At 34.7% G+C, this 16,896-nt stretch overlaps 2 protein-coding genes across 2 annotated transcripts in view; both read left to right on the top strand.

The window, feature by feature from the left end:
* Positions 1-12,086, top strand: part of ADAM9 (ADAM metallopeptidase domain 9) — a 98,088-nt gene extending 86,002 nt beyond the window's left edge. Inside the window, exons 19-22 of the mRNA XM_019748146.2 lie at positions 2,801-2,942; positions 4,106-4,193; positions 8,938-9,005; positions 10,629-12,086. Coding sequence (XP_019603705.2) covers positions 2,801-2,942; positions 4,106-4,193; positions 8,938-9,005; positions 10,629-10,722 — 392 coding nt within the window. The 3' untranslated portion in view covers positions 10,723-12,086. The remainder of the gene's footprint in view (positions 1-2,800; positions 2,943-4,105; positions 4,194-8,937; positions 9,006-10,628) is intronic.
* Positions 12,087-14,177: 2,091 nt separating this feature from the next.
* The window catches only part of LOC109439478 (disintegrin and metalloproteinase domain-containing protein 32), a 150,504-nt gene continuing 147,785 nt past the window's right edge, over positions 14,178-16,896 (top strand). The window contains exon 1 of the mRNA XM_074331501.1: positions 14,178-14,334. Within this exon, the coding sequence (XP_074187602.1) occupies positions 14,178-14,334 (157 nt within the window). The remainder of the gene's footprint in view (positions 14,335-16,896) is intronic.

Here is a 16,896-nt window from a genome sequence, read left to right as displayed (position 1 = left end):
GAAATTATAGTTTTTATGTCTGTAGGTTCTATTTGTTTCTTTTTTGTATCTTTTATGTTTCCACATAGCACATACAATCTTGACTGTAGCTTCTTGAATATATGGAATACAATCATAATAACTTCTAACATCCTTGTCTAACAATTCTATCATTGCGTCTTCTTTATCAGTTTTGATTGATTGATTTTTCTCCTCATTTTGGATGATATTGTCCTTCTTTGCATGCCTTCAACATTTTTACTGGATGCCAGAAATTGTGAATTTTGCCTTGTTGGATACTAGATATTTTTGGATTTATGTTGATGAACTTGTTGTAGTGTGCTTATGTTACTTGGACATAATTTGATCCTTTTGGGTTCTGCTTTTAAGCCCTATTATGGAGGACCTGAGCAGCATTTAGCCTAGGGCTAATTTTGCCCCATTACTGAGGCAAAACCACTTCTGTTTATTTTACTCAGTGCCATATTAATTATGGAGCTTTCCACTGGAAATGGTAGGAAAAGGCACTCTTTCTAGTCCTGTGTGAGTTGTGGGGTTTGTTTTTGCTAATCTTTCCAGTTGATTCTTTCTCTAGCTTCAGGTGGTTTCCTTATATGCATACATTGATCAATATTTAACTGAATATTTTGAAAGGAAGCCTTTGCAGAGATTTCAAGTTGTCTGTGCAGCTCTCTCCTCTCTGGTTCTTTGCCAGTTGAACTCTAGCTGCATTGGATTCCTCAGACAACTAGCTCCATCTCCTCATGGAGACCATTGAGCTTTGTTTCGGTTTTCTCACTCATAATCTGTTAACTTTCACTAGACAGCAAACTAGGACAATAGTAAAGCTCACCTTATTTGTTTTCTGTCTCAGGGATCACTGCTCTTCATTGCCTGACATCCAATGTCTTAAAAACTGTTACTGAATATATTTTGCCTTGTTTTCTGCTTGTCACCGCTGGCAGGATAAATCTGGTCCCTGTTACTCCATCTTGCCTAGAAGTGGAAGTTAGAACTATGGATTTTAATAGCTGTAGATCATCCCATTGAGTGGATATGCCATAACTTGACTTAGCTGTTTCCTAATTATTTGCCATTTAGGTTGTTTCTAAGTTTTTGATATACACTATAACACTGTAGCATACATCTTAATACTTATGTTTTTTTTTTTAATCCAGTTGGAGGATAAATTGCTGGAAATGAGATTACTGGGTTGAAGGGTATAATCCTTTTTATGGTTCTTGATAAAAATTCCAAATGAATTTGTATAATGCTACTGACAGCATGAAGGTACCAATTTCAACATAACCTTCCCAGTGTCTGATCCTTTAATCAAAATTTTATCTACTCATTAGTAGGTACATAATGATATATTAGGTTTGCTTTAATTTTTGATATTTTTAATTGGTTGAATGTTGTTTCATGTAGTGTCATACAACTTTTAACAGAAATTTCTGGTACTTTTACAAACTTAAAATTATAAGGAAAATGTTTAGTTTACCACTACCGTTCATATTTACTGTAGACCATGGAACAGTTAAAATTGATGTTAATTAGTGAATTTTTAAAAGTTATTATAAGACTTAAAATCCAGAAGCCATAAAAAGTAAGATTGATAAATTCAACTACTTGAGAATAATAAATTTATGCGTGGAGAAAAGCATTGTATCATAAGACAAATGACAAAATGGGGAGAATATTTCCAACTCATGCACAGACAAAGCTAATATCCCTACCACATGAAGAATTTTTAGAAATTGAGAAGAAAAAAAACCCATAGTCCAGTAGAAAAATTGTCAAAGTACTGAGCAGAAAAGAGATACAGTGTTTCCTTACATATGAAAAGTTGCCTAACTCATAGTATAAATAAGAAATGCAATGAAAATTATATCCGATGTAATTTTTCAGCTACCAGGATGGCTAAAATGCACAAGTTTGACTCTATGGGTGAGACTGTGAGGAATTCTTATTTATTTCTGGCTGGCATGCTAAATTGTAACCACCATTTTGGTGGACAATTTGACAGTGCCTCATAAAAATGATGAATGTATTTACCCTCTGATACAGCAATTCAACTTTTGGGAAATTATTCTATAGCTGTACCTGCACCCATTGTTATTATTCATTATAATAATGGCACTATCATAATAAGACTTGTTAAAATCCAGAAGCCATAAAAAAGTAAGATTGATAAATTTAACTACCTGAAAATAATAAATTTATGCGTGGAGAAAAGCATTGTATCATTAGGTTGGTGCAAAAGTAATTGCAGTTTTTAAAAGGTTGAAAACAATTGCAAAAACCACAATTACTTTTGCACCAACCTGATACCATTTTTTTTAATAACAAGAGATTAGAAAAACGAAAGTATCAGTTGGGTACTGGTTCAGTAAACTATAGAACATTCTTGCAATGTAGTTTCGTAAAGCTGTACAGAAAATGAGGCGGGCCTCTATGTATGATTTGGGAAGATATATAGATAAGTGAAAAAAAGGGATGTGCTAAGTAGTGTTTATGGTATGCTACCTTTTATGTAAGAAAGGTTTGACAATAAAAACATACTTTGTTCTTGCTTATATTTGCATGAAATACTGTAAGATAATCTAAGAAATTAATAAAAGTGGTTATTTTGGGGAAGGCAAAAATGAAATAGGCAGAGATGAGGTGTGAGCAAGACTTCTCATTGTATTCAATTTACATCAGTTTGACGTTTGATCAATGTGAAAATTAATGTAAAATATTTGTTATCACCTAGTATGTTCTAGTTAATATGAGTTAACTTCTAATTTAATGATCATTAATATAAAATTCTTCTCTTTAGAAAAGAATACTGCATTGAGGGATGGACTTCTAGTATTCTTCTTCTTAATTGTTCCCCTTATTGTATTTGCTGCTTTTGTCTTCATCAAGAGAAATCAACTACGGAAAAGCTGCTTCAGAAAGAAGAGATCACAAACATATGAGTACTTAGATTTTTTTTCTTTTAAATTCACATGAAATAATTTAAAGTTATTATTAGTGATGATAGTCATATTATAGAGGCTGATTTAAAAATAGGGTTGTAAGTTATCTCTATAATATTCTTTTGACATGATTGGCAGGGGTAAGAAGATAATGGTGACTCAGCTACATGTTAAAATGGTGAGGGGGAAAGGATTATGGTGACCAGCCTGTATATTACTGAAAATGGTCCTTAGGGTTCATTTTGCTTGACATTGATTTCTGATGGTGGAGTAAGTAGGATTTGGGGTGATAATTTCTGACTTGGGCTTCTTAATTAGAGATTAAAATATTCGGGATAAAAATTAAAAAATGTAAATGTTGAACATTTTCTTATTGTCTCTTTCTTACGGTTAATGTGAGGATGAAATGAGGAAATGTTAACACATAAAACCCACAGCACATTGTTGGCACAGTTTAATTACTTAATGACTAGTTTTTATTATGATAATTTTAAAATATACATACCTTGTCTTTTACTTCAGTACCCTATTTTTTTCACTTACTACATAAACATTTTTCCTAGAGTATCCTGATATTAGCTTTAATGTTTAACATAGTCAAAAACAGATTTAGATTCCTATCCTTTCTTTCTCTTACACTCTCCAGACTGGGCAAGCCATGTAATTCCCTAATCAGCATCTCCGAAATTATAGTTCCTTAACCATAGCTATCTCTTATACATCTCTACCTAGCGACTTGCTGTCCCCCCGGCATGTCTAAAACTTAGCTGACTTCCTATTTTTAGCTGACTTCCTAATTTTTAGATTGACTACTTCAAGTTTTGTATATGCAATTTAAGACTGTACTTTTACTCTTCTCTGATTTTAGGAAGACTTGAGGAGAAAAGTTTGGAACATTGGCCTAATTGACCAAATTACATAATTTCTTAGAATTTCAGCTTATTTAATTGTGAAATGGGGTTAACCAAACTTCTAGTGCCGTAAGGATTAAAAATGTGTGAAAGCTGTTAAAAATGCTATGAAAACTTTAGCTATGATCATGATCATCTTCACCACCCTACCAATATCATGGTTCTGTTTGGGGGAAAATACAAGGTATGGATAATATGTCATATGGAAATGTTTTAATCGCAATTGAGCTCAAAAGTAATTCTGTCTTTCAGATCAGATGGCAAAAATCAAGGAAAAGTTTCTAGACACCCAGTGAGTGTTCCTCGGCATGTTTCCCCAGTGACTCCTCCCAGAGGCGTTGTAAGTTTAAAACGAATAATTGTTTTTCTTTACTATTATTATGGTATCAGATTTTTAAAGACTGAAAAAATAATTGTCACATAGATGTAGAAAGAAACAAAGATAACTTCTTAATAATTTAGGGATGTGGTTTATAGGTGGTCTCTGGGTTAGTTAAAGAAATACCAGTAGAGCCTCGGGCTCAGAGGAGAGGGAAAACATCTAGATATTAAGAATGCCTTGCCTTAAAACCGAGATTGGGAAATGATACGGGACCTGTGCTCTTTCTGTTTTTCTCTTTTTCTGCTATCTTTCTGTTTTCAATGTCTGGCTTCCTTTGGGCATGTTATCAAAGACCTGGTGCTGAGCTCCTGGAATCGACTTAATTGTTTCAGCACTGGGACCAGTAATACTGTTCCTCTGAGTGTATTAGGAAGGATTGAATAATTACATACTTTTCTCATTTGCGTGTATCCCTAAGAAATATGTAATATTACTTTATTTTTTAAACTTTGTATAATGTTTTGTTTGATGTTTTAACAATTATCTGCAACCTGCTTTTTCCTTTAACATTGCTTTGTGATTTATCCCTATCAATACCTGTAGCTCTTGTTCATTCATTTTCACTGTTGATATTATGTTACATAAATACCACAATTTTAAAATCCATTTTCCTATTATCAGATTCCAATTTTCCATTATATCTCAGCCTTATGTATTCTATATGTGTATATTCTCATGCATGCATGTGAGTTCTGGGACCACACTATCTAATATAGTTGTTAAAATCCACATATGACTATTTAAATTTCATTTAAAATTAAATAAAATTAAGATTCCTCATTCCCATTTTCAATTCTTAGTAGATCACATGTGGTCACTGACTACTGTGTTGAACAACACAGATATAGCACATTTCCATCATCGCAGAAAATTCTATTAGAGAGCACTGACCTAGAGGCATATAGGAATTAAATTGCTGGGCTGAAAGATATGTGAATATTTACTGGAAATTGCTTTCCAAAGAGGTTATACCATAAGGTGATTGTACCGTCAGTGGTGCATGAGCATTTCTATCAATCTACATGTTTGTCAACATTTGATATTGTCCGACTTTTAAAGTCTTCCAATTATGTGAACATAAAATGATTAGATAGCCTTCCTCGTGCATACACACACACACACACACACACACACACACACACACATACATACACACACCCATATATATATATATATGGAGTCTGTTTATTTTACTCCCTTTACTTTTATAAAAAATAAAAAATTGTTTTGCCCTTTTCCCCCTTAATTACATATTTTTGAGACTTTTTTCCATATCACTACATATACAGGATAATCATACAGTTCCTACCTATACAAGTTATAAGTTACATATGTGTTCTTTTTCATCCTTGACATACTTTTTTTTTGTTTTTTATTGTGGTAAAATATATACCATGTTGCCCTGAAAATAAGACCTAGCCAGATCATCAGCTCTAATGTGGCTTTTGGAGCAAAAATTAACATAAGACCAGGTATTATATTATACAAGACCCAGTCTTATATTAAAATAAGACTGTGTGTGATATTGTATTGTATTATATTACATTATATTATATTATATGCGGTCTTATATTAAAATAAGAGCGGGTGTTATATTACATTACGTTACGTTATATTATATTATATTATACCTGGTCTTATAGTAAAATAAGACTGGGTCTTATATTAATTTTTGCTCCAAAAGACGCATTAGAGCTGATGGTCCGGCTAGGTCTTATTTTTGGGGAAACACGGTATGCCATAATTTTGCCATTTAATCACTTTTAATACAATTTAGTGCCATTAATTACATTTACAATGTTGTGCAATCATTACTACTATCTTTTCCTAAAACCTTTTCATTACCCCAAACAGAAACTCTGCACCCATGAAGCAGTAACTCCCGTTGTCCTCTCCCCCTAACAACCACAATCTTACTTTTTTTTAAAAATTGAAGTATAATTGACATATAACATTATATTAGTTTCAGGTATACAGCATGATTTGGTTATTTCAATATATTGTGACCTGATCACCACAATGAGTCTAGTTAATATTCGTCACCACTCATAGTTACAATTTTTTCTCCTATGAGAACTTTTAAGAGTTACTGTCTTAGCAGCTTTCACGTATACATGACAGTATTGTTAATTATAGTCACCATGCTGTACATTACATCCTCATGACTCATTTAGAAGTTTGTACTTCTTGATCCCTTTGACCCATCCCCCACCCCACCTCTGGCAACCACCAGTCTGTTCTCTGTATCTATGAGTTCAGTTTTTGTTTTTGTTTTTAGATTCCACATATAAATTAGATCATACAGTATTTGTTTTTACCTGTCTGACTTATTTCACTTAGCTGGTAGTTTCAATCTTTCAATATTTTGAACATATCATTCCACTCTCTCCTGAGATTTCTGCTCAGAAATGTGATGCTAGCCTGATGGGGATTCCTTTGTGGGTTACTATCTTTTTCCCCCCTAGCTGCCTTTATTTTTTCATCTTTATTAAATTTATTGGGGTGACATTGGTTAGTAGTTACATAGGTTTCAAATGTACAGTTCTATAGTACATCACCTGTATATTGCATTGTGTGTTCACTACCCATATATTTGACCCCCTTGACCCTTTTCTACCACCTCTTTCTTCCTTACCCTCTGGTAACCACTAAACTGTTATCTGTATCTATGACCTTTTTGTTTGTTTGTTTGTTTGTTGCTTTCAATTTTATATGCCACATATTAGTGAAGTCATGTGGTTCTCAACTTTTTCTGTTTGACTTGTTTCACTTAGCATGATCTCAAGATTCATTCATTTTGTTGCAAATGGCAGTATTTCATCTTCTCTTATGGCTGAGCAATATTCCTTAAAAAAATTAAGAATAGACTTACTGTACAACCCAGCAATCCTTCTTCTGGGTACCCAAAAAATCTGAAAACATTTATCCATAAAGATATAAGTACCCCTCTCATTGCAGCTTTATTCATGGTGGCTGAGACATGGATACAAACCCTGTCTTTATAATTCTTTCGTTATCATTGACTTTTGACAGTTTTAATACAATGTATTTTAGAGAAGGTCTTTTTGTGTTGATACAGTTAGGTGTTCTGTTAGCTTCTTGTACTTTTATGGTCAATTTCTTCTGTAACTTTGGGAAGTTCTCTTAGATACAGTTCTCTTAAATAATAAATCTATTATTTCTTTAAATAGGCTCTCTGTTCCCTTGTCCCTCTCTCCTATCCATTGTCATTATGTTGCCTTTCCTAACAGAGTTAGATAGTTCTCATACAGTATTTTTTTAATTTTAAAAAAAATCTTAGTTCTATCCTCAACTTAAATTATTTCCAGATTTCTATCTTCAAGCTTGTTAATTCTGTCTTCCATGTGATCTGCTTTATTTCTAATGCTTTCTAATTCCTCATCCCATTTAATGAGTTATTCAGCTCTAGAATTTCTGTTTGGTTCTTTTTTAAAGTTTAACTCTCTTTACTAAAAAGAACTTCTTTTGTTCCTTAATTTTATTCCTGGTAGACTCACTGAACTGCCTTTCTGAGTTTTTTTTTTTTTTTTTTTTTTTTGTCTTTCGTTGAATTGCTTCATGACGGCTATTTTGAATTCTCTATCATTTAGATCAGAATCTTCCATCACTTTGAGTTTGGTTTCTGGAGAATTGTCATTTTCTTTTCGTGATGCCATCTTACTGTGGTTGTTCATGGTGCTTGATGGGTTTACCACTGTTTGCAAGTAATGAGCATGTACCCCATTGTTTTTAATAGCTGCATACCATTTCATCTTATGGATTTTCCACCAATTTAAAAGCATGTTGTTTCAAATCTTGTTACCACAATAATTTCAGCATCAAGTATTCTTGTGCATAGATCTTTGGATACATGTAAAAGTATGTGTAAATTCCAAAAAGTGAAGTTTAACTATGTCTTTAAAATGCAGTACCTATGGCTTGGTGGAAGGAGATGGAGGCCTTTTTTTTGCTTCCCTTCTCCAGTTTTACAGTATAAGCTAATCACTCTGTGTGGCAAAACATTAGCCCGTTTCATAGTGGGACCCAGAGAATGTTGAAGCTTTTCTTCAACACTGTGTATATTCTGCCACTCACAGAACTTTAGGAAATAACAGTACATAGTGGATAATATCGTAGTCAAGCCCACTTCATCAGTGATTTGTAATTAATTCTGATCTTCCCTAACTTTTCCTAATGTAATGTGGCATGTGAAAAATTTTTCTTATTTGAGGCCATGTTATAGAGTCTCGTTTTGTTGTAAAACTTCATTTCAACTACCTTGTTAAGGAAGAATATCATGAATTCCAAATTCTACAGTTGTAGATTAGTGGTATTTGTAGTATCAATTAGGTACTGTGTAGATTTGGCAATAAATTTTTGGGAGATTTAATTTAAAATATATTGACATAGGAAGTATGTCAATGTAGTTGACATATTTAATGAATGCAGTTGATTAGAACCAAGATTATAAGACTTTAGTAATATTGAATTTAAAAAATATATAGCCTTAGAAGAATTAAATATTCTACATTCAATGGCAAAGATGTTAAATAAGCAAAATATTTTTAAACATCAGCATTATAAGTAAGTCATCAATTCACTGATTTATAACTATACTGATTACTATTATACGGAAAATAAACTATATAGAAAATCTATTTATGAGTATATTATGATAATAACTTTTTTTTTTCCTTTTTAGCCCATACATGCAAACAGATTTCCAGTACCAACTTATGCAGCCAAGCAGCCTCAGCAGTTCCCATCAAGGTCTGACGTGAATTTGCTTAGATTACTTGACTAGAATAAAACCTAGGGTTAATGTCTAATATTTTCCCTTGTATTTTAATTTAATTTAGACCCAAGTATTTATTGCCAACATTTTAGATAGAGCTCTATTTACAGAAAAGCTTTTAATAATTTTATGTAAGTATTGTCATATTAGTGTAGTGTCAAAATGAAATTGTGAAGAGGCTTCAGCAAGATAGTCGACTGCTGCTGCGGCCTTTGATATAATTACTACAATTTACATCTCCAAAGGTCCTTCCGAAACAAGGACCTTTAAAATAACCAGCAGTGTGAAACCAGATAGGTTGGACTAGGCATCAGACCACTACCAGGGAAATAAGGAATTGTGGAGCTAAGGTCCAGGAGAGGAAGGCAGTCTGTCTATGATACCAGCTTTTGGGGCCGGTGTTCTGTGCTAGATGTGTGCATCTATTCAGAAAGTGATAACTGAGAGGGAAGGAAGCTGAGGAGAGCTTTCAACACACTCCCAGGGCTGAAGGGACAATAATTGGAGCCCTGCCGTACATCCCGGGCTTTGTATTACAACCCAGGAGTAAGGGTGAACTAGATCCTCAGTTTATTTCTATGGGTTTTTATATTTGGCTCCCAATAAAAAAAAGCCAGACATATAAGAAAAGAAAATGTTGACTAAAATCAAGAAAAGCAGTCGATCACAGAAACAGACTCAGAGGGTATCCAGTTAATAGAGTTATCAGACCTGGACTTTAAAATAACTGATGATTATGTCATGGAATTAATTAAGATTGAGAATTTCAGCACAGAAGTAGAAACTTAAAAAAAAAAAGAATCAAATGAAAGACTCAATAGATGGGCTTAAAATCAGCAAGAAAGGATACAATTTATTATTAGATTTCGCATCACATAAAATGCATTCCATCCACTCCACCTCCCAAAAGTCCTTCAAATTACAATTGAATTGCAGCAGTGAAGTGGGTTTTCGTATAATCTTTATGATACAATAAGAGTGGGTTGAAATCCAACTAAGCATCAAGAGAAGAACATATAAATTGTGAGACAGATATCCACCAGCTATGTTCTAGTATGTTACTGGATTAGAGGTATACCAGAATTGGGTGAAGTGATTAAGGAAAGGGTATACTCAGATTAAAGTATGAAGATTGAGAAGGACATGTATAGAAGTCAAAGCAGGTTTAATTCTCAGAATGGATGGTATGTTTGAGAGAGCTGGAATTTCAGCTTTATGTATATATATAAGGTTTACAGTTACAGTAATTACCTGCCTTTAAATCATACCAACACAAGAGGTGCTTAATCCACATAGTGTTCTCACTTGTCCTTTACTGTTTATCTTTCAAATTTGATGTGTATTCTTTTTAAAAACATAAACCAAAACCCTCATACAACTTTGTTAATTATAGAATAGCATTAAAGTAGGCACTCCATTTTTAGGCTCTTTTTGGAGTCTTCCTTATTAGATTAGTAATTAGATTAGTAATAATCTCAGAATGTAATGTACCCTGAGGATTGTCAGTAGTGTTCAGGATGGTGTTATGTTGGGTTTGTAATGAATGTAGCATTATTCCATTCAGTTGAAACACATGATTGTCTTTTTTCCTCTCACAGGCCACCTCCGCCACAACCGAAAGTATCATCTCAGGGAAACTTAATTCCTGCTCGTCCTGCTCCTGCACCTCCTTTATATAGTTCCCTCACTTGATTGTTTTACCTTTCCTTTTGCAGATATCTTCAGGGAACTGAGCTAAAACTTTTTTTTTCTCCTGATATTTTCTTGAAAAACCTTTCTTCCTGCTGCAACTATGAATGAAAATAAAATACTGCAAAACTAAACAAAAGAAAAAACACACAGAAAAACAGAAATTGAGTCGTGGGAATTGAGAAACATAAGAAATTCATTAAAGCCAGGGAATTTAGAATAACTTTTCCATTTCTGTCACTGAATCAGTGTTATTCAGTCATCTGTGAAGTTAATGCACCTAACATGGATTATGTTATTTTGAACATGTTACTGTAATGATTCTTAAATTAACTGTATTGGTTTAAGTTTTGTTATTATGTGCTTAAATGTAATTCTGAATTTTGACCTTAGTTATTAATATAGTTTCAGGTTGAACATCTGATAATTTAATACCTATGAAAACCGACTAATTACCTGCCAAGAATATCTAATGTTTTTCATCTTGCACAGACTAATCATCATATGCTAGAATCTTGTCTATCTCATTCACTATATGAATAAAGGTTCATTCTGTCTTCAAAAGAATGCACAAAACCCACAATTAAGATCATAATGTTATTTTTAAAGTACAGAATACACTAAAAGTGTATATGTGTGTATTCACACATAGTTATTATCTTCCATTTTTATTGTCATTCTATGGATAAATAATTCAATGGACTCTATGGACAATAGATTCTATGGATCTATCTGTGGATAATGAATATTAGAAAAGTTAATTTAATAATAGAATTCTATTGTGAATCATGTTAAAACATGACATCCTTTTACAATAGCATTATTTTAATAAAGTATAAACTTTAAAGTACAAAGTATTTAATAGAACTAATCAGATAAACTGTTAATTCATGGCTGTAATAAAGCAGGATCAATTATATCTTCAATCAGTTGAGCTGTTACAAAACCACTTGAGAATTTCATGAGCACTTTAAGTCTAAAATCTGAAACTTCAAAGCTTGCTATTAATATAATTTAGAATGTTTACATTTACTAAGGTGTGCTGGATCATGTCTCTGTTGACAGTAATATTTTCAAAGAAATTAGGCTGGAGAAAGGAAGGAAAAAAAATTTTCTTAGATAAGTGCAAGAAAGTTATGGTGGTATCTGAGTTATCATCCAAACCTTGTTAAAAACTGAATTTTTACTATGGAAGAAATGGTATGGATGGTAAAATTTTAAGCACTTAAAAATTTTACATAACCTTTCATAATAAATTTTAATAATAGGTTTATTAATGGAATTTCATTAGTTTTTCCAAAAAAATTTGATTTGTGTGTATATATATGCAAATATAACATTTACAGTAAATAAAATACTTGAAATTCTGTTTTGTGTCGCCTATTAACTTCCTAAGTACTCAGCTATTTATAATCTTCTTAATTAAAACATCATACTAGTTTTAGATAAAACTATATTAGTTGAACTTTTATGTATATTATTCACTAACTTTTTAGACTTCTGCCAAATTGTATATGTCTTTTTGTTATTAATGAAAAACAGATTAGTTTTGAAGAAGACAGAACTTTCACAGATATTTCAGTTCTCTGAAGAAGGCACATTATTTTGACAGTCAGATATACATTAAAATTATAAACAATCCCAAAGGAAGAATCTTCATGTCCGTTGAAGATGCCTTAATAATCAAGGATAAATTATATGCAACTTTGATGACACTGTTTGGCTGTGTGTTCACAAACTTGTCTTGTTCAGGGTATTGCATTTTCCTTCCCTATCAAGCAAATGCCTGGGTCTCTAACCATATAGTTAAGCACAATCCAGGTTTTCTAAGCACAAATCAGATTTTATTAAATTCCATAAATATTTATGGAAACTACCATTTTGCAGGTACTATATTAGGTACTGTGATACATGTTCTGGATCCATCCTGTTATGGAGAGAGCCATATACAAGAATAAGAATAATATAAAGTCTGTTCTATTAAAGATTTAGACAGCAAAGGTTTAGGAGAGGGAAATAACAGAAATAAAAGAACTAGAAATTCATTCAAAATACTTTAATTGACAAGTCTAAACATTTAGTGTAATTGTTCTAATGCTATGAAGGAAGATGAAATCAGATTTTGACTCAACTGTCTAAGCATTGTTAGTCAAGTATTGTCTGTTTCTGTTGAGATACAAGCTAGGTGTATATTTTTGTTGCCTTGTTTTTGCTTATGCTATTCCTTTTCTGGCTTAGATTGACCTGTTGAAACCCTGTGCATCCATAAAGTTGCATCTTAACTGTCAGTTTAGGTGTGGTGATTCTCTAAATGAACTTTTCTGTGTTCCCATGGAGACTTTCAGTTTGCCCGCCTTTCTGTAAATTAGTATGAGAAATTCATTCTTTGGGATTTGAAAAGAGTTAAAAGATAGTGCATATAGATGGAGACTGGAGGTGAGGCTGGGAGGGAGGAGGCGTTGGCAGTCTAAGGGAATAAGGTGGCAATGTTCATTCAGGAAAGACCAGAAGTCAAGGTGGCCAAAGCATTGCAGGTAGGGGAAAAGAGGTGGCAGCTTGGGTTCCAATGTAAAAAAGTGTTGAATACTGTGTTGACGAATTTGGTTAGAATTTTCTACTGTAACATAAGTATTTTGTAACTATGGGCAAGAATCTTGTCCATCTCATTCACTACACGAATGAATGAATATACATTGTCCTGAGAAGTTACTGAACAAGAGAATGACATCACATGAATTATAGCCAAGGGCCTGTGGAGAACCAGATTGATTGGAAGAAAAGTAGACACAGTTTGGTTACAAAGTGCATTTAGGCAGTAGGTATGGGGGAAAAAAGCATAGCAGGCTCTTGTTGGAGATAAAATCTCACTTTCTCCTTTCTTGGAATCTTTTTTTTTTACACATCTAGTTAGTTTTTTTTTTTTTTTTTTTAATTTTAGAAACCGAGCTTTTATAAATGTGTATGTATTTGTGTGTGTTGTGTGTCCGCGTTCGTACAGTTTTTAATTCATTCGTACAGCTTTTAATTCAGAAAGTATTACACATTCGTATTTTTAAGCACCTAGCAGTGTCCGATACAAAGCGACACGTAATGAACGTGTTCTTTCAGGCCCATCAATACGAAGGGAAAGGTTTGGGAGGGACCACGACCGCGAGGAGCGGCTGGGGAGGGTAACGTCCGATGAGCGGAGGGCCACAAGGTGGGGCGGGCCTCGGGTGGGAGAGCGGCTGCGGCCTACGCGGGGAGGGGTTTAAGGCGGCACCACTGCCGGCTGCTAGTCGCTGTTAGTACCGGACGCAGAAGACCAGGCCCCGCGGCCTCGCGAGAGCGCCGCCTCGTGGGGGCGCGGGGAGGCTGCCCCCTGGGGCCGGGCGTTCCAGGCCGGTGCTGGTCGGGCCTGGCTCGAGGGCCCAACGACAGCCGGCCGAGGACGGGGCTCGGAGCCGAGAAGCCGCACCATGTTCCGCTTAATGATTCTGTTTGCCGGGCTCGGTGGCTTGCTAGCGTCAAGACCTGGTAAGCCAGTGGAGACCCTTGTTACTCGGGTCTGGGGCTGGAGGAAGGTTATTTCCTTCTTTCAGCCTGTAACTGCTTTCGTCAAACTGGCCCTACTCAGTAAGAAACTCGGAGTCCTCCCCTACTTTTTGGTTTCTTTTGCCCTGGAAACTGGGCCGTGTTTGGGCTCTCGGTTGGGATAGAGAAGTAACTCATGAGAGTAGATTACCGTGTTTCCCTGAAAATAAGAACTAGCCAGACCATCAGCTCTAATGCGTCTTTTGGAGCAAAAATTAACATAAGACCTGGTATTATGTTGTATTTATTATATTACATTATATTATAACTGGTCTTATAGTAAAATAAGACCAGGTCTTACATTAATTTTTGCTCCAAAAGACGCATTAGAGCTGATTGTCCGGTTGGATCTTATTTTTGGGAAATGTAATTTTAATAAACTCAAGGACAAATCTCTTACTTTGAATTTGGGTTTGGCCTTTCTTGTAGATCTGTCATGCACTTCACCAAACTGCCTCAAAATTTCTTACACTCGAAAAGCACCCCAGAAACTTTTGAACTCCACTCAAACTCCAAAAAACTGACTTTTCTCATATCATTTGTTCCAACATAACTTGTATACAGTAATAATTTGTCCTGCAACACAAAATAATGTTTGAAACAACAAATCAGTTTGATTATTTTGAGTCGAATTTTCGTGAGAAGTGGGGAACTTCCAGTAAAAAGGTAGGTAGAATTTAGTTTCCACCATTCTCTGGATTTTGGTCAATACACTACATTGTTTCATTAAGGGGAAGCACATCTTCCCAATATTGCATTCCATTATAGATCTCATTGCCCTACCAGGAAGACATGTTATGAGAGGTTATATTGTAGTCATGCAGACTCCAACACAGAGTGAACTCATGGTCATCTGAAGCATAAAATTGTAGTTATAGACATCTAATAGAAGATAACAATGTTTTACTTGTACCATTTCTGTTTTTAAAACATAAGGAAAGGTTACTAGTCAATGTCCAGATCTGAGTAAGGGGTATACCTTTATGAGCAAGGAGGTCACAGTGGAAGATAGTCATATCTGGGGCTTGTTTTCCAGAGGGATGTCAATATGTGCTTTCAAAGAGGCCAAAAGAGAACCCTGCATTTTTACCAGTCAACTTTTTCCATCCTTCTAGGGATAGAGGCCAGGCCCCCAATTCAGGAATCTCATGTGTGTGGTTTGTTGTCGTATAGATCCAACAAGTCAGTGACACTTGCAGATTCAGGAAGTTTCTGCAGGGAAGGAACAAAAGGGTATAATAAAGTATAATTTTTAGCAATGAGGGTTACAAAAAGAGGTAAGAGGCCAAACCAAGAGCTTAATGAGATTCAATGTAAGAACTCAAGAAAGGTGACTACTGTACTAGCTAATGTGAGTTCTAAGTGAAATAAAACAGTTGATGTGCAGATGTGATTTTACAAGGCACCTACCAATATAATATAGCAAGTTTTTCTGAATTGCAAGGTGTTACCACCATACGTTACAAATTGAACTTAGAAAAGTAGATAAAAGAGTTCCTCCAACAAAATGATTTAAGAGAAGGGTTGCAAAAATAATGATAAATTGTCTGGTTGGAAAAACATGGGATTATACTGGCCTGGTCCAGAATCTTGGGAAACCTGTCTATTCGGATGTGTCTGCTTCTGCTCCTTGGAAATTTTGAGCTTTAGGTCTCCAATGGGGACAGAACTTTCTGGTGTTGGAACTTTCTTTAAATGAGAAACATGAATCCAAGAATCAATGCCTTTAGGTTTGGTGGCACAAAGATTAGTTAAAAGTACCTGCTAAGGTCCCTTCCACCAGAGTTGTAGAGAAGCTTTATGGATGTCCTTTCCAATGGACAAAATCTCCAGGATGTAAGTTATGGTGGAACAGGTCTCCGTCTCTTGGGAGTATACTGTGAAAAGACTGCTGGACTAGTTGGCTTTTTTTCTTAAAGCCTCAGGTAATCCTTACACTAAGACAACATATCTCCTTTGACAAGGAGGGGTTCATAAACATACAAGTGCAATCCAATACCATCAGATGCTTAGGAACAATTTCAAATGGTGATAGTTATGTCTACCAAAGGGTATAGATCTTAGATTCATTAAAACAATGGGCAGTAACTGGCCAAGGAAGATTAAAGACCTATACAAATTTACCAAGTTTTTTTTTTTTTTATAATGGCATTTTGTCCTTTCAACCAGTCTAGAAGACTGAGGGTGATAGGCACATTGAAAATGTTGTAAAATAGGCCAAATATTAACAAACTGTGTTAAGAATTTGGCCAGTGAAATGGTGCCTCTGTCATTGTGCAACTCTTAATAGAATTCCCCAGGTGGAGATGATTTTTTCTAACAGGATTTGGCCACAGCAAAGGCTATAGCCTTTTGAGAGAGAAATGCTTCTACCCAATAAGAGTACATGCAAACCATCACCAAAAACACTTTTATAACCCTGGGAACGGGACAGCTGAATAAAATTGTCATATCTCAAAGGGTCCTTTGGTAAATGGAAATGACCCATTGAGGTGTGGATAGGTTTACCTGTTATAGTTTGGGCAGACGACACCTCTGAGGCAATTCTGGGAGAAGTTTTCCAAAAAGTCTGTCCCCAACCCAACATTTTATGTGTGCCTCAAT

Source organism: Rhinolophus sinicus, linkage group LG04, assembly GCF_036562045.2.
Source record: "Rhinolophus sinicus isolate RSC01 linkage group LG04, ASM3656204v1, whole genome shotgun sequence".
NCBI lineage: Eukaryota > Metazoa > Chordata > Mammalia > Chiroptera > Rhinolophidae > Rhinolophus > Rhinolophus sinicus.
The sequence above is the reverse complement of the archived record's forward strand: the minus strand, read 5'-3'. Positions and strand labels throughout refer to the sequence as shown.